Source organism: Pan paniscus, chromosome 12 (genome assembly GCF_029289425.2).
Source record: "Pan paniscus chromosome 12, NHGRI_mPanPan1-v2.0_pri, whole genome shotgun sequence".
Lineage (NCBI taxonomy): Eukaryota > Metazoa > Chordata > Mammalia > Primates > Hominidae > Pan > Pan paniscus.
Window position 1 is genome coordinate 20,746,496 of NC_073261.2, and position 27,039 is coordinate 20,773,534.

Sequence of the window (27,039 nt, forward strand, 5' to 3'; positions counted from 1 at the left end):
GAGATTTCTGACTATATGAAGAAGGAGAAAAGTGTGCTTAGTCAGGGAGTCATGTTGCACAGGTCCTGTCTGAAAACCAGGTAATGTTAGCCTGCAGAGAAGACCATGGAGGTCACCTAATTCAGCCACTTCTGATCCAAGTGGAACAATGGAGGACTGTGATAGTTAAATGACTTCCTGTGTACTTATAAGGTAGTCACAGCAAGGGAGTTTCCAAACGTGGAACTGTCAGCTAAATGTCTACTGGTCACCTCTTGTATCCTTCCACTAACCTACCTTGTACTCTCCCTTGGCCCCTTGAAAACGTGGGATTGGATAGGTTACTTAGAATTTCATTCTAAATTATTTGGAAATATACCTGGAAAATTTGCATATTGTATCAGTGGCTTTTGAGAACATTTGTTAATGGTCTAAATTGAAGACTGTCGATGGCCCCATGTTGCTGGTTGTGGAAGAGGCTGCTGTATGAGAATGACACAGGCAAGTTTGCATGGGCTTTTTTTTTTTTTTTTTTTTTTTTTTTTTGGATATAGGGGTCTTACTCTGTCACCCAGGCTGGAGTGCAGTGGTGTGACCATAGCTCACTGCAGCCTCGACCTTCCAGGCTCAAGTGATCATGATCCCCCCATCTCAGTCTCCCTCGTAGTTGGGACTACAGGCACTCGCCACCACGCCCAGCTAATTTTGTATTACTTGCAAAGATAAGGTCTCACTGTGTTGCCCAGGCTGGTCTCAAACTCCTGGGCTCAAGCTGTCTGTTCACCTCGGCCTCCCACATTGCTGGGATCCCAGGCGTGAGCCACCACACTGGCCTCACATGAGCTTTAATGACAGCTCAGCCTGTCCACTCAGATGTGTCAGAGGTCCAGGAAGCCTGATTAAGGAGAAAGTTCAGAGGGGCTTGTAGACAGTTGCAATATTATCTGCTTGTGAGTGGGACCATATTTTCATGATTTTTTTTTTCCACACAGTGAACAGTTTTTGTGGACAGTTGCTTCTGCCTTCTCATACTCTCTGCTCCAGTTAGCTTGACCTTGAGCCTACTCGCAATGGTACATCGTTGAACCCTTTTCTGCAGCAGATATATAGCCCTGTTCTTCCTTCAAATTTATAGCCTAGAGCACTCTTGAGAGGCCTCACTTAGGAAGACAGCTTGGCTGGCAAATAAATGTTTGCCAGATGAATGTGTGTTGGACATAGTATGGAGGGATATTCTTGCTTTATTAGATAAAATTTGATTTTCCCTGTAAATGATTATTTATGAGATAAAACATAAACTAAAAATGATTCATTTCCATCAAGTGCAAAGTTAGCTGCAAAACATAACATTCTTCTTTTATGTCACACAGGGAAATTAATGGCCTGGAAATGTACAGCTGCTCAACCAGTTTACGAGCCATTAGTACCTAGTGTACTGGCAGTGAGCCCCAGTTGGCCACGGAAACCAGCTTGAAGCTTTCTTAACTCTGTATAGGAGAAATAATTGATGATTCAGTAACATTAATGATCATATTTACAGCTTGATGTTTAATTGGGTTTCTTCACCCTCTTATATCTGAAGGGGTTAATTGCAACAGGATGCTAAAAGCTGGACTACGACAAGTTTAGGCAAAAATCCAGGCTAATTTTTTATTCTTATCACAAATGGAAAATGTTTATACTTGTGGAAGGTACTGTTCAACTCCACAAATATGAAAGCTTCAGAGTTTTAGTCTCACCAAGAAAGTAAATTTTTCCAAAACTGTAGAACAAGTGTGTCTTTTAAAATCTCATTTAGGTAACATTGAGTGTTACATGCAGAAATGAAAAAGCTTCAAAACTCTGGAGATTTCTTCTCAAACATGACATTGTAAAATGATTAGGCTCTCAAAATTAATTGGTTGAACAACTAAAACATAAAGCTTGTTTAACAAACATGACTGTCTTCCATGTCCCTGGCCCTATAGATGCAGCGGTAAGTGGGATATGGGGTTTAGAAAGGTTTCTCGGAAGAGATGATCCTTGTAGTGAGTCGTAGTGGGATGATCAGGAGCTAGTCCTGCCAGTGATCCTTCTTCCAGTCTTACCAAGCCATATGTGCAAAGGCTAGAAAGTGAGAGGAAGCACAGTCTGTCTGGGAAACTCCTGGAGTCCAGTCCTCTCAGCTGGGATGGGGGTGTGAGATCTGCTGGAGTCAAAGTACAGATTCAAGGAGAACCCAACAGTTTGGAAAAAAGGACAGAAAGTTGTAAGTAGGGCCAGACCAATTGTTAAGGCAAATGTCTTATTCCCAGTTTTTGTGAACTGTTGTTCCTTGAGAACCACTGGGCATGTGGGGGAAAGCCCCAGGAGTTTTATGAGGTAGTAAGTTCCCCATCACTGCAAGTGTCCATGAAGAGACAAACTCCCAGGTCATAGATATTGTATAGGGATGAGGCCATGGGGAAAATGACGGTGGGGAATTCTGCATTGAATGAGAGTCTGGACTGACCTTCAAAGATTTTTTTAGAGTGCTAAAATGAAAAATATCTCTATTTGGAAACCCGCAGAAAATGCATTTATACAGGCCTCCCTCTGTACTGTCAAAATCATGCTAAGACAGTTATTTGAAATTTGAAACCCTTTTAAATAGGGCCTGATCTGAGAATTCAGGCATAATTAATAATTCCATTTCCATGGGAAAGTACATTTGAAAGGAAAAATAGATGGGGACTCCTGCCTGTCTTTGTCACGGCCCTGCTGTGTGTCCTGGGTGTTTGCCCATCTGACCCCCTTCCCTGTGCTGATGTGCTGCTGTCTGAAGGGTGCTGGGGAGGGAAAGCAGTCCTCTCTCTCTCTCTCTCTCTTCAGTGAAAAGATCCTGGTTAGGCGGGGCACGGTGGCTCACGCCTGTAATCCCAGCCCGTTGGGAGGCTGAGGCGGGCAGTTCACAAGGTCAGGAGATCAAGACCATCTTGGCCAACATGGTGAAACCCCATCTCTACTAAAATACAAAAAATTAGCCAGGCGTGGTTGCGCGTGCCTATAATCCCAGCTACTTGGGAGGCTGAGGCAGGGGAATCGCTTGAACTCGGGAGGTGGAGGTTGCAGGGAGGCAGAGGTTGCAGTGAGCTGAGATCGTGCCACTGCACTCCAGCCTGGCGACAGAGCAAGACTCCGTCTCAAAAAAAAAAAAAAAAAAAGATCCTGGTTAAAAAGGCCTTCCCCAAAGGCCCAGAATTTAATTTTACTCAGCTGTGGCAGTTTCATCAGAACATAAGCATTGATTTGCTGAAGTTCCTGTTTGTCAGTACAGCCTTTTTAAAAGTCAGAGGGCAAGAATTGTTTCAGCTCATTTGTTTTATGGCTTGGTAACTGTCCCTGTTACTGCTCTCCCCCGCCCCGTCTAACCCCCTGCACATCCTTTTAACACTAGTCTCATCAAATGCAGGATTCATCCTACACAGTTAGGTGTTTCCTGTCTGGTTAACCTTTAGTAGTCACCAAGTTCTTTTCCCTTGTCAGCAAGCTGCATTAATTTTTAAAAACTCTTTTAAAAATAAGCAATTATTTACATTTCCTATGGAGACAGGTCATATTTAATGTTGGGATTTCTGTATTTACAATGAATATACAATTGATTTGTGTTTTATTCATTAGGCGTCTATTCTGTGTTGATGGTGGGGGAAAACAAGGAAGATTAGTGGTTGTTTCTGTTCTTTTTTTTTTTTTTAACTTGTCTTGATTTTTAAAAACGAAGGCTGGGCACGGTGGCACACGCCTGTAATCCCAGCAATTTGGGAGGCCGAGGCAGTTGGATCACTTGAGGCTTGGAGTTCGAGACCAGCCTGGCCAACATGGCAAAACCCCATCTCTACTAAAAATTCAAAAATTAGCTGGGCGTGGTGGCGCAAACCTGTAATCCCAGCTACTGGGGAGGCTGAGGCACGAGAATCGCTTGAACCCGGGAGGCGGAGGTTACAGTGAGCCGAGATTATGCCACTGCACTCTAGCCTGGGTGACAGAGGGAGACTCTGTCTCAAAAGACAAAACAAAACAAAACAAAAAGACAGAATTGGATACTTCAGGAGTTCTAAATTGAAATGTTTCTATTACTGTAAACTAAATTGTTTGGTATTTAAATCTTCTAAATTCTATTTGTTTTTGAGTGGCAATATATTCAAAGTTCAGAAGGTGTAGAGTGGTGTGTAGTGGAAATGCTTCCTTCTGCTCCTGTCTCCCCAGGTCCCTCAGAAGCAGCCAGTATTACCGGTTTTTGTGTACCCTTCCGGAGACAGATGTAACTGTCAACTGATTTTTTAAAACGTGTTTCATCACTCATTAAATCTAGTGTAGTGACAAAAATGGTAAATTTTTTCCCTGCATCTTTAAAAACATATGCTGTGTTTGAATGGCAATTATGAAAAGTCATTTGTTTTTCCTGGGGCCGTGGACCTAGCGTAACAAATGGTAGCCCTCAGGGGAACTAGCATCTGTGTCCTAAGTGAAGGAATAAGATGTAGACTTCCCTTTCCTATGGGTTGCCTTAATTTTTGTATATATAGAGCAGATTCTCTCAGAGATGGGAATAACTCTCTAACTCTTAGTGTAAAAATATTATCAGACCCATTTCTCTGTGTTCTTGTCGAGAAGGTTCTAAAAGGAAAAGAGGCTGGTATAAATTGCCCAGAGAAAAATTCCTAGAACCATTTAGTCAAACTACTGGCTAAGAGCTTGCTGGGAGGTAGCCTGTGTTTGTGGTGTCGTCCTGTGTTCCCAGTGGGACTGAAGTGGATTGGAGGGCCGTGCTGTGCCTGCTGTTGGGTAGCATCACTTTGAGCTGGATGACGAAGGACTTTCCCCAAACCTGTCCTCTGTTGTCCACATCCCCACACCCAAAACCTTCCTAACATTGTCACTTTCCGAGGCCAAATGTACAGATAAATACAGGGTATATAGGACCCATTCCACCTTAAAGCCAACAGCATTGTGTCAGCCGGGGTGGCCTGTCCTACGAGAGGGTATTATTCACAGCCAGTAATTACAATGAATGAAGGAAGAAACCATCTCCCTTTCAGTTATGAATTCTTCAGTAATATTTAATGAGGGGTGGGTGGACCAAAGACACTTCCTTCCCTTCTGAAGAGGATTTAGAGTGGAGTGGTAAGGGGGAGGAATTGGACTGCTTCCCTTTAGAATTCTGCCCCTCCTCTCCTTTTTAAGGAAAATGTCCCTAAGGAGCTCACTATAACCAGGCGGTTCTTTAAACTGACAACTGCCTGTGAAGTGTTGATGGATTTCCTGGCAAATAAAACAGCAGGACCCTTCTTTAGCGACTACCTTACTGGAGCTTTTTAGCCCAATTTTAGTTCAGAGTGGTCCTGGCAAGGTTTTTAAAGGAATTGGTGTGATTATTCATAACAATTAAATTTTGCTTATTAATAAACAAGTAAGTAACCTGCCTTCTTGGTCACCGACTCCCCCCTCCCCAAGGTGCGAGGCCCAGAGATAAGGCAAGTTTTGCCTTGCTGAGGAGGGTGTGTACCAGTGAGAAACAGGAAGCTGTGCTTCAGCAGCTTGGCCTGCCTGGAGGTTTCTAAGGCTGAGTCAGGTGTGCTGAGGTCCCTCGGCAAGGGACGCTGCTTTCCCCTGGCAGCCACACTGCTGAGCATAAATGCTTTAAAGTGTCAGCAATTGATGTGTGGAGAGAAGTATGACTGCATTACAGCTTAAAGAGCTTTCACATTCAGGTCTCTACAGGAGAAGACGAGATCGCCCCGATAGTTTGAGAGTAAATGGGTTACCAGAGGAAGAGCTAAGGTGAGTGCAAAGTCATGGTTGGCTAAAGGTCAAGACATCTAATCTAGTAAGTGCAGTGGGGATTCATGCCTAAGTGGATGCAGTGTTGGGAAGTACTCATTGAAAAGTAACCTCTTAGTCTGTAATTAAAAACTGAACACAATATCAAGATTGTACTGATTGGAACTGTGCAAAACCAGAATACTTTTGCCTATTTCTTCACAAATCCTTTAAGTTGTTTTACCCCTTCTCCAAACCTACAGTGTTGTTATGTCTTTAAAAATTATATAATCACCAGAAATATTTTAAATTGAAAACAACTGATTTTTCCACTTAGTTTAAAGAGAGTTTTCTTTGGCTGATTGGAACATGTTTTTGTCTGTGTTTTGATGAAGGTGGGTAGTTTGTGGTGGTTTGGGGTTGGGGGAGGGGTGCCATGGAGATTGTTACTGAAATGGTGTAACAAAGGAATGCAGTGGAACTATTGAATGTAGCCTAGGAAGGAAGGACATCAAAAATCTGGAAACTTTTTAACTAAAAAGGTTAGAGTTCTTGGCTTTCAAAGTGAATTTCCCTAAAACAACACAATTTTATTTTTTTGTTGCAACTACTGAAAATTTCTTAGATTTGAGGTTCTGAAAGCCTCTACAGCGTTAAGCCTATGTGTTAAAATACTGCGTTAACTGAAGGGTTTAGATTTTCCCTGTTCCTGGGATGTTCCTGTTTTACTGATGACAGAAGGCTGCAGTAAAGAGAGACTTCCTTTTTTTAAATTACATTTACTGGTTAGTACTTTAATTTGGAGGTCTTGATTTAAGTGTTTGAATATTCTGATTAGATGGCGGGAAGGTTATCTATACTTTGTGTACTATTGTTCTTTTTCCTACAAACTAACTTCCAGAGTTTATTTTAAATTCTCTATTTAAATGTAACAAGGACAAATTGACAAGCTTCAACTTCTCTATTAAATTTGTATTTGTCACAGACAGCTATACTACAGTAACTGTAATTTGCTAAAGAAACATTTATTTTAAAATTGTTGACTCACCAATTTTTAAAGAGGGTAGCATTAAAGGACTATTATTGACACTAACATTATTAGAACTTATCGCCTACTATGTCAGGTGTCTCTTAGCTACATTTAATGTATTAACTTTGAATTGACTGGATTAAACAATTTAAAAGTCTCAGAGTTTAAATTGTTAAGAAGTTTGCATGTGAGGTTAGTGAAAATATTGAGCTCTATATTGCTAACCAGATAGACAATTGGAAGTGACCTCTGAAACCAACATTTATTGGTAGACTCCAGTCTACAATGGATCCAAGAGTGAAGTTACCAAAAACAGTTTTAATTTCAGATTTCGGGGTTTGGAGGAATTTCCTTTTTTAAAAAAATTAAGTTATATAAAAAAAATTCTAAACCAACCTTTTCTTTATTTTCAGACAATAGCCAAAGTACTCATGAGTAAAATAACGTATATGCCAAGGAAGTAGTTATTTACATAGTTATAATGCTCTTTCAAACAACTAGATTTTTTTTTTTTTTTTTTTTTTTTTTGCTTAGAATTTAATTAAAAGAGGAAGAATAATTCTTAAGTATTGCCTGTTCTAGTTGTTTAAAGAGAAATATTTTGTCACCCATTCTGGTGATGTAGTTATCTGGTCATAGAAGGGACTTGTATTTCTGCCACTTTTGTCTCCTAATGTAGAGAAAATGATCATTTTCCTTATTCAGAAGTATAGGTTAGCCAAGAAAGGTAAACCATTGTCTGTTTATGCCTGGATTTTTTTTTTTAATCAGCTTAGGTATATTTTTTTTTTACCCTAGTTATACTAAGCCTATTTTCAGGATTAAATGAGGTTTCTGAGCTAATAGGAATCAAAGAGAGTAAGGACTTTGAAGTTAGGTACACCAGAGTTTCAGTACCACTCAGTTGGACAAGTTATATAATTTTTTTAAGTCTTGGTTTATTCTTTTTTAAAAAAAATAAGGATAAAAATAACTACTATTATTGAACATTATTTACTCTCTCACAGAACTCAAACCACCAATTCAGTGAGGCAGGTGGCATTGTTATCTTGCGAATAGTGCCATACAGTTAATTCATTGTTTAATTTTTATTGAGTGCCTACTATTTGCAAAGTAAAGATACAGTAAGGAATAAGACACAGGCCTCGCCACAGGAACACCCACCTAGGTTTGGGCATATTGAATATGACCACAGATTTTCTCTCCATGAACAATTATTTGATTTTGAATATATGTGCTATCAAACATCTTTCATACTGTCTCAAATATTGCATAAGACCCATTCCAGCTCTCAGTCCTTCTTACTCACGTGTTCATTTCTTATGTTTGGGGACTTAACAGAAAAACTTTCAGAGACTAAAATTGGCCATGGCCACTGCCAGAAAACATTTTTTCCTCTTAAAGTTTAAATAAAAGGCTGTGCTCTGAAACACGAGATGCATGTGTTTAAAGAGCACTGTAATACACATGAAAATAGTTCTGGCGTCAAACTTGAAATTGTTCAAAACCGAAGCAGGTAAAAGGTGGCATGACAAACACTGGGCTTCCTAGACTTTTGTTTTAAAGTATTAAATGTGACTTGAAACTGACTTTATTCACATACTTTGTACAGTGGAGCATTACCCACTGTGTTTGTGGTTACAGTTAGAGTGAAGTGACACAAGTGACATGCTTGTTCCAGTGGGTCGAAAGCCCCAGACCTTCACAAGCCATTGATCCTTTTTTCCCTGAAGTTTTTGGTGTCCCAAAATAACATCTAAGATATACCCATGTACCTATACTTACTCCTTTAGCTATTCTATCTTTTAAATTATGTTGCATTCAAACATAGTTGTTTTTTGACAATACCTGAATGACAAACACACCTGAGAAATTCCTGCCCTTTAAAAATTCTCAAAGTTACTTTTTCTCTGCCTCAGATAGAAGGGATCTATAAATAACTGATTAGAAACAGTACAAAATTGAAGTTTCTCCTGGTTGGGTTCAAAACAGCTTAATATAGGGGCTGGTGGCTGGATGCAGTGGCTGACGCCTATAATCCCAGTACTTTGGGAGGCCGAGGCAGGTGGATCACTTGAGGTCAGAAGTTCAAGACCAGTCTGGCCAACGTGGTGAAACCCCATCTCTACTAAAAATACAAAGATTAGCTGGACGTGGTGGCAGGCGCCTGTAGTCCCAGCTACTGTGGAGGCTGAGGCAGGAGAATCGCTTGAACCCAGGAGACAGAGGTTGCAGTGAGCCGAGATCGCGCCACTGCACTCTAGCCTGGGTGACCAAGCAAGACTATGTCTCTAAATAAATAAATAAATAACAATATAGGGGCTGGTAGGCCGGGCGTGGTGGCTCACGCCTATAATCCCAGCACTTTGGGAGGCTGAGGCAGGCGGATCACCTGAGCTCAGGAGTTCAAGACCACTCTGGGCAACATGGGGAAACCCAGCCTCTACTAAAATACAAAAAATTAGCCGGGTGTGGTGGCGCACACCTATGGTCCCAGCTAGTGAGGATGCTGAGGCACGAGAATTGTTTGAGCCTGGAAGGCAGAGGTTGCAGTGAGCCGAGATCATGCCGTTGCACTGCAGCTTGGGCTACTGAGTGAGACTCTCTCAAACAAACAAACAAAAAATATATATAGGGGCAGGTGAACTTATGGCCCTCAGGCCAAATCTGGCCTGCTGCCTTTTTGTGTATGGCCCATGAGCTTGGGATGGATTTTACATTTTTGAATGGTTGAAAAAATAATAAAAATATTTTTCACATGTGAAATATATGAAATTCAAATTTCAGTGTCCACAAATGAAGTTTTACTGGAACACAGCCATGCTTATTTGTATGTGTTGCCTGTGGTGGTTTTGTGCTACGCTGGCAAAGTTGAGTTGTGACACAGACCAATGTGGCCCACAAAGACAAAAACTATTTACCTTCAGGCCCTTCACAGAAAACCTGGGCTGACCCCTGGTCTAGTGCTGAGATAAGAACTCCTAGAGCTTTCCCTTTTCCCTGTTCCTTCGGCCATGCTTCTGCCCTCCTCACTCTCTCACCTCCCAGTTAGGTTTATCTTGCCTGGATAAAATCAGGGCTACGTCAGCCATTTGAAAAGAATATGAATCCCCCCCCAAAAAAATGCAGTTTGAAATTTGTATCCCTAATAGTTTAGGAGTAAAGTGAAAATGGGAAGTTGCCACACAGCAGCAGTGAGCTCTTCGCTTCTTAGACCTCCTTTCCTCCTTTCCTGCAGCGTTGACCTTGAAGTAGTCCCTTCTCCTGATTCCTGGATGGATCAGGTTAACCAAGAATGGAAGTGCAAAGAAATGTAACCTTTACTTTCTGGTTATAGAATAAACCTTCCAAGCTCATATTTTTATAGATATAGCATATAAAATCGTTTTTAAGTGGTGGGAATGTCCTTGCTTTGGTTTGAGAGTGAAAACTCAGATCATGTGTTCCTGACTAGTACATAACCATTAATTGAACCCCTGTTATAGGCCAGGCACTGCATTAAGTAAGGGCTTTTGTGTGTGTGGGCCCACCATGTCTCATGATCCCGTAAGGGAGAAAGAACTGAAGGCTATAAAGGTGGTCATTGTTATGAAACCAGTTTCTGTCCTTGATTCAAATAAGTTAGTGCTTAGAATTCAGTCAACGTTGGAGTAGCTCAGCCTAGGCTGTGTGTTTCTTGCATACCTCTTTTGCAGTTTGCTGATCACTTTTTGGCCCAACTTTTAACTGAAAAATTATGTTTGTATTTTAGTTTTAGAAATGTAGTCTGTTAGACAATAGGGATAAAATTGCAGTTTTGCCATTATCTTATTATCTGATATTATCTGTTCTTATTATTTGGTGGTTCAGTGAGGGTACATTTAGTCTTCCCAACAATGGGCAAACACATGGGACAATTAATAAGAAATATTTTTCTCTTTGCTATAGGAAAGAGAAAAACCACTTGCTAGTGTTGCTTTTTAAAAGTTCATAGTGCTTTCTCCTATATGTTTGATTGTAACCTACAAGTACTTATATTGTAATAACTGGTTTTACAGACCCCCTCTTCACCCACTCTCACCTCCCTCCCCCATATAATAGAGAGGGGATTCTTCAAGGCAAGAGACTTTACCATATTTCCTGTGCATCTAGCACGTACTGCAGTTCAGAATCTGTTTCTCATTGAATGAGTAAAGGAATGAGAAACTAAACTGGCCTAAAGGTACCTCTTTTATTCTAGATTAAACTCTTTACACTCTACTTTTTAAGTCTTAGTTATTAACTTTTTATTTATGTACAGTATCACACTGAGAGAAGCCTAAGAGACGGACGTATCTATCAGAGTATAGATCATGATTATTTTGCTTTTCTCTTTCAGTAGTTTTGGAAAGCTTAGTTTCCAAAGGGAAATGTATTTTTCAGTCATCTAAAATATTTCTGCATATAGTCATGTGCTGCATAAAACGTTTCAGTCAACGAGAGACTACAAACATGACAGTGGTCTCTTAAGGTTACAAGGAAGTTGCCCTATGCAGATGTACCATTTTAATCTTTTAAACCGTATTTTTACTATACTATAATATTTTTAGCTATTTTATATATACACTTAACCGTTGTGTTACAGTTGCCTACAGTATTCAATACAGTCCTGTGCTGTACAGGTTTGTGGCCTTGGAGCAACAGGCTATACCACGTAGCCTAGGCATGTAATAGGCTGTACTGTCTAGGTTTGTGTATGTTTATGTGAACATTTGTATATTTATGATGTTCACACATGACTAAATCACCTGATGATGCATTTCTCAGATCATATCCTTGTCATTAAGCAATGTATGACTAGTAGAGGGAGTTTATGCTGAAATTAAAAATAGCAGTGTTGATGCTTAAAAATCAGGTCTGTTAAAGGAATGATAAGAAGTAAAAAGTTATTGAATAATGATCCCTTTCTGGTTTGTTTGTTTGTTTTTTTTTTGCACTGCTATAGGAGACATTTAGGAACGAACCAACGTCAACTTTAACAGAATCAATCTGTAATTTTGTTGTCAGTACGCATCAAATTATCTAAATTATTTATTGTGACAATTAAATCCCAAAATATCAATAATTTGGTTGCTTTCCTGTTGGTTTTTAAAAAAGCAAACAAAATCTTGAAGTCTCAGGTATAAATTACTTATAAAAGTCAGAAAAGATAGTTGTCCAAAACTTGTGCTTTACCTACCTGACTTTGGATAGATGTTATTAAAAGGAAACAGTACTATTTATTCTACATGTATGTATCTTAGAGACACAGCAACTGATTATATGTCTGTGCTACTCATTGGCTATTCTGTGACTAAAACTTTGGACGTGAATATTTTCTTATTTTAAAAAAATCTTCTTTTAGAAGTAATTATTAAACATGTTTCACATAAATATGAACCTCCTTAAGTTTTTTTAAATGGTTATATCTGTTTCCTAGGGCTGCCATCACCAAGTACCATAAACTGTGTAGCTTCAAAGTACAGAAATTTGTTGTCGTAGATTTCTGGATACCAGAAGTCAGAAACCAGCGTGTCAGCAGGGCCATGCCCCCTCTGACCCCTGAAGGGAGATGCTTCCTTTCCTCTCCAAGCACCAGGCTTTGCCTGCAGTGCTGAGTGTTCTTGACTTGCAGGTGCCTTGCTCCTGTTTCTGCCCTTGTGGTCATAAGGCCATCTTCTCAGTGTGTCTGTCTTCACCACAGCTCTGGTCACTTTCCCTTGACTTCTTGAAGTTTGACAGCAGTAATACTTTCTTCTTAAAATTGTCTCCTCCATTGTCTCCTCAGCCCTGCCTTTTCCTAGTTTTCCTACTGGTTACTTCTTTTCAGTTTTTCCTTTGTCTTTCAGTGTCTCCCATGGCTCTTGAGTATGTATGGCTCAGATACCATCCATGTGCAGTCACTGTCAAATCAGGCCAAGAGTCATTTCTAGCTCTCACTTAATGACTAGCACCAGTTTAAACTAGGGATTTCCAGTTAATATTTGTGAATCGATAAATGAATGAAATGAGCTATGAAAGCAGTTTATTGGATCATTTATTGAAGAGGCAGTGAAATCAATGTTGCCTGGGCTGCAGTGAGCCTTCGCCTCCCAGGCTCAAGCAATTCTCCCACCTCAGCCTCCCGAGTAGCTAGAATTACAGGCGCACCACCACGCCCGGCTAATTTTTGTATTTTTAGTAGAGACGGGGTTTCACCATGTTGGCCAGGCTGGTCTCGAACTCCTGACCTCAGGTGATCCACCCTCCTTGGCTCCCAAATCGCTGGGATTACAGGCGTGAGCCACCACACCCAGCCTCAGTGCATTAATTTTTGAAGAGAAATATGACAGTAATGAGTTTTATGAAGGTTCTTGTTTTTTCTGAGACAGGGTCTTGCTCTATCACCCAGGCTGGAGTGCAGTGGCACGATCTTTGCTCCCTGGCTAAAGTGATCCTCAGCCTTCCGAGTAGCTGAGACTGCATTGAAATATTTTTTTAAAAAACAGAATACTTCTTTGACCATCTGTGCTTAAAGCAATATCAGTAGGTTTGGTGTCCATCATAAGCAGCTGTGCAATTCAACAGAAACGTATTGCCATCACCTTTGTCTATCTCTGTTGCCATCTGCTATTATAGCTGTTTAAAGGAAGACTGTTGTGTGGTATTGGGAGGAAATGGTACATTTTATTGTCAGAATTCTAATTGATCGGGGTAATGAGAATGAAAAAATGGCAGTGTTATAGGGAAGAAGTATTCGTATGCGTGGAACTAGAAACGGATCACAACTTACATGTTGGCTTCTAATTTGTAATGTTTCAACCATGTTCGGATGGAAAGAAGATGTATAGGATTGTTTCCAAAAAAGTTTCTTCTCTATGAATGAACTTAGGATGGTCTTCAGAGATACATATAAAGAAAGAGAGGAGACAGAGACTGAAATTGACTGCTTCAACTGTAGTGAGTTAACTTTCACTCGTAATAGAAATAGCTAGAGGTTGGATTATTTCAAAAAGCCAGTCAGTGTTTTTAGAGCTTCTGATTCTCACAAGAACAGATGAAAAAATGCGAGTATCAGTTATAGAGAAGACTTTCCATTTGAGACTCTCAGAAAAGGTGTGGGTGGTTTCTGTGTTTGTTTGACATTGCATCCTTTAATGAGCTTGTTTAGCATGTGAGGAAGTGGAACTTTACCTTGGGCCTCTCTGAAGCCCAGTTTCCTCCAAATATAAAAAGAAAGGCTTGGTCCATTCAGAAGCTTTAAAGAGTCATTTTTTTCCCAGACAGGATTTCCCTGTGGATTGTGGTATGTGAAACAAAGTCAGTGATTCTCCATAGAGGTGATGTGAGGAGAGAAGGCTATGTGGCCTAGACTGCAGATTCCTTTCCTGAGGCCCTTCCTTTGTCCCATGGCAGCTGCAGAGGCGTCTTGGTTTAGGAGATCAAGATTTGAAAACCAGGTGAAGGCCAGGCACTGTCGCTCATGCCTGTAATCCCAGCACTTTGGGAGGCCAAGCCGGGTGGATCACTTGAGTCCAGGAGTTCAAGACCAGACTGGGCAACATGGTGAAACCATATTTCCACAAAGAAATACAAAAATTAGCCAAGCGTGGTGGCGTGCACCTGTAGTCCTGGCAACTTGGGAGGCTGAGGCTGGAGGATTGCTTGAGCCTGGGAGGTTAGGCTATAGTGAGGTGAGATCATACCATTGTACTCCAGCCTGGGCAACAGAGTGAGACCCTGTCTCAAAAAAAAAAAAAAAAAAAAAGAGAAAAGAAAAAGAAAACCAGAAGACAGCCTGCCTCACTTAAAAGTGTGATTTTAAAAACAGTGAAATTCAGGCATCCCTGTAGTGAGCCTCCTTCGAAATTCACTGCGCTGCTATAGGAAATCAGAGCTTAATTATGTCACACTTACATGCTGAAGAACTCAGGGATCCAATGATACAATGTAGGGAATTTGTTTCAAAATATTTTATGGTTGATGAGTAGATAAATTGATCACGACTTGATGACTGTTGGAGTTGGATAATGGTTCAGAGGGATTCGTTATACTCACTCATTTAATGTATGTTTGAAATCTTCAGTAATCAAAGGTTTTAAATTTTTTGAAATACGTATCATGACGAATGGCACAGTTTTAACGTTTCCCTTATGTGTAACTAACACATTATACTTTTTCATTTATTTAGGGCTTATCTGATGAGTGGTTGTGTTCCATCCAAACATCTATCCCGGTAGTCAGGAATATAACAAAGCCCCTGAGGCTCCCTCTGCTGTCAGCTACCTGTGTGTCTGTTGGGATATAAGCCACACCAGGATTTCACCACCCATGGCTCTAGCATGAGTAATTTGGAGGTTGAGTGGGATGAGGAGGAAAAAAGTAGGATTCTTTACCTTAATCTAGGCTGTCGTTCTATGGTAATCATTAAGCTTTCATATTTTGTGTTGGAAAAAAACAGTATTTCTTAATGTTAGAAAGTGAAAATGATAATGTAGGGGTAAAAGATTAGATTCAGAAAAATGATCATCTCAAGTTACTGCTTTTACATCTGTGGAGCAGGGATGGAATTGTTTGATTTTTCAGACAATTAAAATTTATTATGACAGGATGAAGTTGGCTTACAGAGTGTGGGACACTTAATGAGTCAGCTTCTAGCCTCTGGCTTAAGAATGGGGTAGACTAGCCTCTGGCTTAAAGAATGGGGTAGACTGACTTGGACTCTCATTTAACTGAAGATTTTATTTTCTATACCTTTACTTGATAATATATACCTCCGCCCTTCCCTTCCTAGTTTTGAGTGTAAATACACTTGTTTTAAGTTGCTGAGTGAGAGTGGGTGAGGAGTCTGGGTATAGCCCACTGGCCTGGGTCCAGTGTCTTGAATAACTACTTAGTAATTGACTTCTGCAAGTCAGTTATTTTTAGGAGCTTTGAGTTTCTCCCTTTGCTAGTTGAATATGATCTGTAAAAGAAGTGAATGTTCTTATATTAACAGATTTAGACCTACTCAAGGAGGATTTATTGTGTTTCATTTTAAATATCAAATGATTGTATGCTGTGGAACAAAAGGGACTCTGTCTTGGATGCTAATCTACCGTGTTGCCTTTTTTTTTTTTTTTCTAAGACATCTGTTATAGCATGCCATGTTGACTTCTGATTACCCTCCTTTGAGACCTTTGAATGGCTCCTGATTACTACTTTACTTACTGTCCCTAGTGGAAGAACATGTCAACCTGGATGTTGTCACACAGACTCCAGGCTGTGATGCGCACGGCATCCATGTTCTGGAGGGTTGTCTGCACACGTGCCCTTTCTTCATGGTCTGTAAGCCCTGGGTCTGGGAGCAGTGGTGCAGAGATCTACCTGTTTTGTGGCTGACCAAGACCACACTTCTGTCTGTAAGTTCCCTCAGTAAATCACCCAATACCAACAAAATAGATTTGTCTTTCTCCTTCTTTAGTTTCTCAGCTCCTTCACATTTGGAACCGCTTTGCATATATGCCTCCTTCACAGAATAGGTACTTTCGTGTTTGTTTGTTTTTTGAGATGCAGTTTCGCTCTTGTCACCCAGGCTGGAGTGCAGTGGTGCGATCTTGGCTCACTGTAACCTCCGCCTCCTGGGTCCAAGCAGTTCTCCTGCCTTAGCCTCCTGAGTAGCTGGGAGTACAGGCGCCTGCCACCATGCTTGGCTAATGTTTCCATTTTTAGTAGTGATGAGGTTTCCCATTTTGGCCAGGCTGGTCTCGAACTCCTGACCTCAGGTGATCCACCTGCCTTGGCCTCCCAAAGTGCTGGAATTGCAGGCTTGAGTCACCGTGCCCAGCTGATACTTTTCCTTTTTACTCTTTGGGAAGCCACACATGTTTGAAAAGCAGAAAGTTAATTGCTTTTTACTTCCTAAGTACCTCGTGTCAGTGATTTCATCTGCTAAATTCAGCCATCTTCTCTGCCTTGAAAGACACCATGTTAAAAGTTAAGTGCTGATGCTGCATAGGATGTAGGGTCCAGGTGTCTCAAGGTCAGGCAACGCGCATTCTCAGAGCGTGATGAACAGTGAAGGAAAACTCAAGGGAGGATATGCCCAGAGTCCTGATGTTCTGGACACCTTGTTCTTTATCAGGCAGTGCTAGATCTTATTGCACAAAATGGTATTTGGGGCCAAATGAATGGTAAGCGAGCCAAAGAGAAGCCTCTCTGCCTCCTCAGCTTTGAAAATGTTAAGAGGGAATGCAGATACTGCTATAGAATCAACATGTGAGTAGTGGCACTTCAGCAACTTCTACAGAGCTGTACATGAGTGCCTGGGATTGTGGCCTCAGAGAACTGGAATACTGGCTCAGGCTACTTAAATGTAGATGAAAATATTAAACCAAAAGGAAGGTAAATTGACCTTGAAAAGTCCGTTTATATAAGCAGTTTACTTAGAGGCAATCTGTACCTGCATAGCGAGTGTACACATTGATTTCTGAATGAGAAAGCACTGACATTGCCTTATGAGCCATTATGATATTGTTCTTCTGATTATGTTTGTGCTCAGGTTAATAAAGTGTACCAGGTGACTCCCTTGTCCCCTTCCCCCTCCACTCCAGGAAGCATCCATGTATCCCCTGCTCTGCTCTGAAATAGAACATTTAATGTTCATCATGACGGCAGTGGAAGATTTGGTTTTGCCTTTTGAATTGCTTCCTGCTCTTCTGTCCCTTTGTTTTTGCCAGCATCTTAATTCTTACTAATTGATTTGGTGAGGTTATTTTTATGTATTCTTTTAACACAGAATTATTTTTTGTGTTTCAGAGCAGTTTTATTTCAAAGGATAAAACTGTCTCTTGAAATAGTCATGTGGTGCTTTGTCTGTAATAGGTTAGAATATTGCCATCCATAGAAGAGTAAAAATGACTGCTGCTTTTAAATAGGCTTAAATTATTGACTTTTTATACAACCAGCATAGGCGCTGTCATTAGAGCGTCAGACCTCTTATATTCAGTCCGAACATAGTCCAGATAGTCACCATATTTATTAGTTTATTTGAACCACTCTCAATTTCACCATTTGATTTGCTTTCCTAATAGGTTCTAAACTCTTTGAAGCTCAGTTATTTTGTTCTGTTTTCTCAGCCTATGAATTTGGCCTCTTGCCAAGTTAGTTTTGATTACATTTTTGCTTTTTTATTTATGAGCTGCCATAAAAGAGATTGTTCTGTCTTATGCTTTACTAATAGTTGGTTAAAGGTTTGACTTAAAAGACTTGGTTGGCCCAGAGTCATACAAGTGCATGTTTGCCATTCTGAACTGAAATCCCTGGTGACAGTGCTGTTTATAAAAGGATTAGAGCAGGGAGTTTTGTTGCCCTAAAATCAGGAAATTTAAGTTTTATTTTATATTATTTAAGTAATTAAATGATAAGAAATTTACACACAGGTGTGTGTGTGTGTCCATCCTTGTGCCTCAATTACAAAATTTCCTGAAATAATCTCCCTGAGCCCCATTGTGGTGTTTCTCCCACCAAGCTTTTCTTGTGATTCTCTCTTGCACACCACCGTTCTTTAGAAGTAGTATTTCTTGGAGCTTTGTGGTTGAGATGGGGACTGGATGCTGGCTGTGGCCTCTTTGTGGCTCCAAAGGAAAGAGGAGGGAGGACTGTCCTCAAAGACTCTTACAAGGGTAGAGAGGGAGGAAGCAGGCTGGGCAAAGCTCAAGGAAGTCCATGCAATAACTGACCTGTGTCAGGTTGGGGTCTCCTTCTAGCAGGATGTCTGTAGGGGGAGGGAAGAAGGACTGCAGGGCTCTCTGGTGTGCCAGCTGCCAGCTCTCATGCAGCACTCAGTTTTCAGTGACTCTCATGTTAATTCAGCATGCCAGCTGTTCAATTTAATGTCTATACCAATGGGGAATGGGAGAGAGGTAGATAATGAGGAAAGAGAAGAAATAATGAGGTAATATGTCATCTCCTAAAAGCTCATTTTGTAACAGAAATTGTCCAGACTGTTACTGCATTACATTTTAGATTTTTCTCAATCCCCTCAGAAAACAAAGAAGCTCGTACAGAACATTGCCCCTACCACTAGCATGAGGCAAATCTTTCAGCCCTCCCAAGGCTGGCTTTCAGGCTCCTGAAGCTGTGCCTTCTGAATGTGACACCTTGTCCTGGCCACATCTCTGGAGAGACGCAACACACGTCAGTGTTAAGTGGTACACATGGTCCTTTTCACCACAAATGTCCTGAAATCGAGGGACTATTTAGAAAACAGGCGGCTGCTTCATTCTATTGTGGGAGTGATGTGACAGGAAGGGGGGCTCAGGAATGACCATGACAGGAAAGCATGTGGAGCACTCACAGTAAAGCTTCACAGAAGCCCTCATGGGCAGGCGCAGCAGAGCGCAGCGACTGCCCAAGGAGCTGCTGTCCTAGCACCCTCCCAGTCATCTTCAAGAAGAACAAAAGTTCACTGATCGCCTCAGTTCCTTTATTCTCCTCTTGTTCTTGAGGACTGACCAATGGGTGTGTGTCCCTGTTTGCCTCTTTGCTGGGGTCACAGAGGAACCCAGGAGCTCACACTGAGTGGCCCCCAGACATGTCACTGGGGCCAGAAAGTGCCATGAGGATGGGGGTCTACACTGGGGTGTGGGGTGGCCATGTCTTCTGGCCCTGACTTGAACAATGAGTCCATGTGTGGCCTCTAGTTTACATAAATAAAGAATGGCTGTGGCTGGGCACGGTGACTCACGCCTGTAACCCCAGCACTTTGGGAGGCCCAGGCAGGTGGATCACCTGAGGTCAGGAGTTCGAGACCAGCCTAGCCAACATGGTGAAACCCCATCTCTAAAAATACAAAAATTAACTGGGTGTGGTGGCAGGTGCCTGTAATCCCAGCTACTCAGGGGGCCAAAGCAGGAGAATCGCTTGAACTCGGAAGGCAGAGGTGGCAGTGAGCTGAGATTGCACCATCACACTCCAGCCTGGGGGGAAAGAGCAAGACTTCATCTAAAAAAAAAAAAAAAAAAAAAAAAGAATGGTTGTAATCCCAGCACTTCAGGAGGCCAAGGCGGGTGGAATTCAAGACCAGCCTGGTCAAGATGGTGAAACCCCGTCTCTACTAAAAATACAAAAATTAGTCAGGCATGGTGATGGGTGCCTGTAATCCCAGCTACTTGGGAGGCTGAGGCAGAGAATTGCTTGAACCCGGGAGGGGGAGGTTTCGGTGAACTGAGACCGCACCACTACACTCCAGCCTGGGTGACAGAGCAAGACTCCATCTCAAAAAAAAAAGAATGAGGTAGACAGACTTGGACTCCCGTTTAACTGACAGGTTTATTATTCTGTACCTTTACTTGATAACACACTCCTCCCCCCGTCTGTTCTTAGTTTTGAATGTAAATACAGTTGTTTAAATCGTCTGTTCCTAGTTTTGAATGTAAATACAGTTGTTTAAATTCCTAAGTGACATCTTGGAGAAAGAGCCCAAAAGGTCTAAGTACCATCAGCTGCAGAGTCCTCACATAGGCTGCCTCTGTCGGCCTAGGTCCAACCAGGAGAGAAAACCCACACGCTAATTTGAACAGGAAAGGTTTAATATAAAGATAGAATTACTAACTCTAACAAGGTTTTGGAGTAATAAGGAATTGGCTAGTAAGAGGAGAGAAAGCAAAAGAGTATAGGAATAGCCGCTGTAAGGAGCAGCCACGGACCCTAGAGCTGAGTTAGAGTGCCAAGGGAGGAGCCCTACTCCGTGCCCGGGGTCACACTACCAGGGCATGCTGCATGCAGAAAAGTCACTGGCACAGATTGCTGGAAATCCTCCTTTCAAATACCAGGGAAGGCTGTTCCCAGTGAGTTCCCTCACCCAAGGCACCCCCTACATAGCTGACTGCCAAGGGGTGGGTGCTGCTGGCTGCATGCACCGTCAGGGTCCAAGGCACTCTGCTGTAAAACTTTTGAGGGGCCAGTGCCAGGGAAGCTGGTGCTAGCCACCATGCCCTGCAGGAGCTAGACACCGAAGAAGCCAGAGTGCTGCAGGAGCTTTGCCCAGGGAGCAGGCAGGACTGGGAAGCAAACCTCTTCCTCCTGCAGTGTCTCTCCAGCACCCTCTACTGACAAGGTCTCAGTGCTGCTCATAGAGGACAAAGATTCACAGAGGCAGCAGTAACTGCATCACCAGCACCTAGGAATACCCCAGTGATGCCTCCTACAGGACACAAGGGGGTCTGTCTAAGTGGGTAACTGCCATATTTTTATATATTATTGCTAGATTTATAGAATACCACTTTTTGAGAAGAGGTAAGGAATGGAATAAAGAGCTTCCTACTTAGCCCTGTGAACTGCTTTCAAAAACCATAGCTTCATTCCGTGACAGAGAATGGAGAGCTCTGTGTGGGGAGAGAGGAAGGTTGAGCACAGGAGCCTGCAGAACAAGAGGAGTGACTGAGGCCCCTGGGAGATGGTGCTAGCCTGGCTGTAGCTGGGCAGTGTTACATGAGCACCAGCTTACAGTGGTTGACCTCCTGACCTTATACTATTTCCACATCTTTTTTCATTGTACTTATGGCAAAATCTAAGTTATGGTAGCTGAAATAATCCCTTGCCTTTCTGTGTACATTTCACAAAATTTAAAGTTAATGAAAGAAAAGAAACCTTTTTAAATTCAGCAAAATATGTGTGTGTGTGTGTGTGTGTGTGTGTGTGTGTGTGTGTGTGTGTGTGTGTGTGTATTTTAGTTCCTCTGCTTCATCCTGGTCAGTACTTTCAAATGCTGTTTAATGCAGTAAAATCTACACAAAACATGTTCTGTGTCAAAAAGAAAATAACGGGCAGTGAAAGATATGTACATTTGAATTTGAAAGGGTTCATTGTTTTCACTTGACTCAAGTGAAATGTTTTTTATCCTGTTCTATTCTGAAATTCTCATGGTTTTCTTTTACCTTATCGTTGAGGGAAGTAAACCCCGCGTTAAGCTTAGTCACAAAATAAAAACTCCCACGGACTTCCCTCCCAGTGTAGCTGAAGGTTAATGTCCAGGGAGATAGCCTTGACTGAGTCAGAACTAAAATAAGGGTGTTATTTAGAGCCAGATGCTCTGGTGCTACAGCCACTACAGCCGTGTCAAGAGCTCCTGACACACTGGAGGCTGTCACTGGTGATCTGGGCGTTCTCCTAAGTCAGCATTCCTAGCTAAAAATACTGCCATTCTGTATTGGAAACACAGCTTCCTCTAATTTGTCTGTTTTGACCAGAACACAATGTTATCTTTTTAAAAAGCTGTTTAGGTGTGAGAATGTATGTTAATGGATCACAATACGAATAAAAATAAAAGAATGAAAAGATAAGTGATTTGAAATATAAAGGAACTAGTACAGAGACATTTTCTAGTTAAAGTTTCTAAATGGTCAGAGAAAAATCACCTAACCTATGAGAGAAAATTTTAAGATTTTTTTTTTTTTTTTTTTTTTTGAGACAGTATCTCGCTGTGTCTCCCAGGCCGGAATGCAGTGGCGTGATCACAGCTCAATCATAGCTCACAGGCTCAAGCGATCCTCCTACCTCAGCCTCCTTAGTAGCGCCTACAGGTGCATGCCACCGTGCCCGGCTAATTTTTCTGTAGAGATGGTGTGTCACCACGTTGCCCAGGCTGGTCTCCAGCTCCTGAGCTCAAGTGATCCTCCTGCCTCAGCCTCCCAAAGTGCTGGGATTACAGGCATGAGGCACCATGCCCAGCCCAAGAATGTTTTTAAATTGACTAAACACTGCTTATTTGAGGGACCATGGGAGAAAAAAAAATTGCGAGGTGGCTTATAGATTTCAAACTATAGTGATTCTGGTGGATCGAGCTGTCTTTCTTGAGGAGAGAAAGTTACGCCAAAGGCCACGAGCTAGACTGAGCTGTCTGGGTGTCTGGGTAGGGACGCAGCTCACCAGGGCTTGCCCTCTTTAGATGCCCTCTGCAGGCAGTCTAGGGACTTCTCTCAAGATGTCCAGTTTGATTAATTGCATGATGACAGTGTGCTTGGTGCCATGAGGGGTATAAAGATTCAACAGAGGCTGGGCGTGGTGGTTCACGCCTGTAATCCCAGCACTTTGGGAGGCCAGGGCGAGCGGATCACCTGAGGTCAGGAGTTCGAGACCAGCCTGTCCAACATGGTGAAACCCCGTCTCTACCACTAAAAATACAAAAATTAGCCTGGTGTGGTAGCACATGCCTGTAATTCCAGCTACTCAGGAGGCTGAGGCACGAGAATCACTTGAACCCAGGAGATCGAGGTTGCAGTGAGTCAAAATTGCACCACTGCACTCCAGCCTGGCGACAGAGTGAGACTCTGTCTCAAGAAAACTAAGCACAGGCTGGGCACGGTGGCTCACGCCTGTAATCCCAGCACTTTGAGAGGCCGAGGCGGGTGGATCATGAAGTCAGGAGATCAACACCATCCTGGCTAACATGGTGAAACCCCGTCTTTACTAAAAACACAAAAAATTAGCCGGGCATGTTGATAGGCACCTGTAGTCCCAGCTACTCGGGAGGCTGAGGCAGGAGAATGGTGTGAACCCGGGAGGCGGAGCCTGCAATGACCGTGGATCACGCTACTGCACTCCAGCGTGGGTGACAGAGCGAGACTCCGTCTCAAAAAAAAAAAAATGTCTACTTAAGGGCCTCCTGGTGTTCTTGAGGAGATGAGGAGCACCTTTGCAATACGGAACACAGCTTTATATCCAATGAAAATCTTACCCACTCACTGCATGGGTCACACAGTGGGTGCTATGGCTGCTGAACAGAAGATCGATAAGGCCTGGAATGTCAAGAAAGCTTCCTGGAGAAGATCTTGAGCAGGTACTTGAGGACTGGGCAGGTTTCTGATAAGCAGAAAGTTCAGGAGAAAAAAAAGGGACAGTGGTATTCATCCAGAAAATCGTATGTCCTTTATATGTTTCACCCAGTGCTAGAAATGTTGATCATCACTTTTAAAGATAATTCTAAAGTCACCTTGCAACAACCCTGTATTTATTTAAGATCATATATCATATATGTGTACATGTTTTTGTTTTGTTTTTTTGAGACTAAGTCTCGCTCTATCGCCCAGGCTGGAGCGCAGTTGCGCCATCTCGGCTCATTGCAACCTCCACCTCCCGGGTTCAAGTGATTCTCCTGCTTCAGCTTCCTGAGTAGCTGGGATTACAGGCACCTGCCACCACACCCGGCTAATTTTTGTATTTTTAGTAGAGACAGGGTTTCACCATGTTGGTCAGGCTGATCTTGAACTCCTAACCTCATGATTCACCCACTTTGGCCTCCCAAAGTGCTGGGATTACAGATGTGAGTCACCGTGCCCAGCCGTGTACATGTATTTTAAAAAGAATAGAGCTCAAAATGTTAAAGTACTTGTTTCTAGTTGGCAGGAATATGAGTGATTCTTCTCTGCCTTTCATACATTTTCTGCAATAAGCTATATTGCTGTTGGGCTGATAAAAGTTGACAAATTCAGCTTACCAAACCAAAACAGTACAGTTCAGTGATCCCATCCCAAAGCACTTACACATCCATGTGCACGGGCTTACAGAAACTGAGGCTTGCCATTGTTCAGTCATTTGTTAGTGTTCTGCTTTTAATGATTGCACCTTTTTGCTGCCCATTCTGTTTTCCCATCCAGTCTCGTGTCTTTCCATGATGGGTTTCCTGTGTGATGGGAGTGTCTCCATTATCATAGGGACAGGATGGCTTGTTGCAGGGAGTAAGAGCGTCACAAGAGTGTCTGAGGCACTCAGGGAGTGTCATGGAGAAAGGAGAGAGTGCTGGGAGGAGCTTGATTTCAGTGTTTCTCCTTTCCCTTCCCCAGGCTCCGTGTCCTTTACAAAGTCCTTTGTGGGTAGATATTTGTTGGTTGGTTCATGTTAGCAACTTTTCTAGAGATCATCCAGGGAGAGGTGCTTCTTAAGAAACAAGCCACCACATAGGCCGTCAAGACTTTTAAAACTGGTTAGGATTGAGTAACTGAACTATTTATTTGCAGTACTTTCTGCCTGTTGTGGGCAGTGTCTCTGAGGCCACACAGCGCTTTCAGACCTGCCTTGTGTTGCAGAACCCCATGGACACTGAGGTTGAGCGTGGGGCCATTCCTGCCTTCTCTGGGCTGTCCCTCAGTACACCTCTGCCTGGGGCTCCTGAGTGGCCACTCTCTTTTGCCTGTGGGCTTTGGGAATAAAACTAAGATAGTTTTCCCTCAGATACTAGAGGAGGAATTTTTTATTGATACATAATAATTGTACATATTTATGGGGTGCATGTGTTACTTTGATGCATGCATGTAATGCATAAGGATCAAATTGGGGTAACTAGCATATCCATCACTTCAAACATTTATCATTTCCTTGGGTTTAGAACTTTCACAATCCTCTTCTAGCTTTTTGAACATGCGCAATAAATTATTGTTAACATTAGTCACCCTGCAGTGCTGAGGAACCCAAGAACTATTCCTGTTACTCAGCTGTAATGTTGAGTCCCTTAACCTCTCCCTCTCTCCCCTCCCAGCCACCCTTCCCACCCTCTAATAACCAACTCTACGTTCTAATTCTGTGAGTTCAATTGTATTTTTGCTTTCACATATGAGTGAGAACATCTGGCATGTGTCTTTCTGTGCCTGACTTATTTCACTTAACATAATGTACCCCGGGCTCATCATGATGCCACGACTGACAGGATCTAATTCTTTTTTTGTGGCTGGATGATATTCCATCTGAAACGATGTATTTTAGATGATTTTAAGACTTAAATGGGTGCCTGCTAGTTTTCTTCCAGAAATATTTCAACCTGATATCAAATGGCATTTCACTCATTTTCCTTTTAAGGGAAATAAATACAGTTAAGATATCATAAAGTTTGGGATGCTAGAAACCTATCTGCAACACCGAAGAGAGTCTCTAACTCTTTAGATTAAGTTTCATTTCAGAGGGAGTTTCTTGAAGACAATTAGATGGAAATAGCCTTCTCACAATTACAACCTCATTGTAATTTCTGGACTTTGATTCCAGTGTTTGGGATGGTTTGGGCCCCTGGGATGGGGTTGATGGTGCATAGGGAGAGAATTTGTTTTGTTCATTTCATTATTGTTAGGTGATAATCTTTTAGTGACTCTTCAGTTATTTTTAGCATATGTAACAAAGCCACGGTAGCTCTGCCTTACTTTGATAATAATCCCAATAAGCAATGCTAATACAAACATGTAAAAAATGTGCTATTTTCTTTATTTTAAACTAGCTTGAGAAAATGTACATTATTTCTTTATCACTGTCTTGCTTCTGTGGTAATGAATAATTTCTTTTTGCCTGTGCATTCAAGAATTAGGAAAAAAAATTGACAAGGCAAAATGGCATATTAAGTACAAATCCGTATCTTTTTCTGGCCAAACTTTGTCTGTTTTCTCACTGTCTGTTGAAAGAAAATCCAGTGCATTTGTTCTAGAAGCTACAAAATGGGAAGGAACTTCCCAGTTTCGTTATCTTTACTTGCATGTCATGATTGTTTTGTTTTTAGTAGTCTGGGGGAAATTAGATTGTATTTTCCATTTGAGCAGGATAGAGGATGATAGTAGAAACAGTTCATTTTGGCATATGATAATTTCACCAGGCCACCCCAACAATTCAAATACCCCATTATGACCTGGAAGCCTTTGAATGCAGTTGGAGAAGCTTCATCTAGTAGTTGTTATTGCCAAGTGCTCCGTTTAGCCATCAGTTATGCAAATCTATTTGTGGAATAGAATGAAGCATTTACTAAGCACTCCTCTTTTTCTATATTGGAGTCCTGTATTTTAGAGGCAATTGGTTAAAATGTCTAGTTTGGCTTTTAAATCCTACAGATATTTGGTAATGATGTACATAAGTCCATCATTACTACTTAAGAGGAGTAATTTTAAGCTACTAGTGTTTTTTAAAAGCTGCTTTTTAAAAAAATGTTGGCTGCTATTTTCATGACTTTATTCAGGCCTTAATTATTTGAGCTGCTGAAAATAGCTATAATTTTTTGTATGATATCTCCAAGTAGCTTATTTGTATTTGGCCATGGCTTATGTCAGAGGTGGAGTTAGTTTTGACTAAAATCATGAAGTTAGCAGACAGTTGGAATCTGAAGCTTTACAGCCTTCTTTACAGGACACTACTGTGTGCCAACTTTGCATCACTGTGCAGTGAGTGGGGGCCCTTAACCAAGCTATTGGACTCATGCAGCCAGGGTCCCAGATTTGCTGCAGTAGGTCAATCATTCCATAAGTGAAACACGCAGTAGATGATCAGAA

The 27,039-nt window shown here is 41.8% G+C and overlaps 1 protein-coding gene across 8 annotated transcripts in view; it reads left to right on the forward strand.

Annotated features, from left to right (window-relative positions):
* The window catches only part of LIMS1 (LIM zinc finger domain containing 1), a 155,209-nt gene that overhangs the window by 83,930 nt on the left and 44,240 nt on the right, over nucleotides 1-27,039 (forward strand). Inside the window, exon 1 of one of the 8 annotated variants that reach the window (XM_057301252.2) lies at nucleotides 5,565-5,778. The exons of 5 other annotated variants lie outside the window; for them this stretch is intronic. In XM_057301252.2, the coding sequence (XP_057157235.1) occupies nucleotides 5,672-5,778 (107 nt within the window). In that variant the 5' untranslated portion in view covers nucleotides 5,565-5,671. Of the gene's footprint in view, nucleotides 1-5,564; nucleotides 5,779-27,039 lie in introns of those variants that run through there. 2 more of the 8 variants (XM_034952382.3, XM_034952381.3) reach the window with 2 other exon arrangements.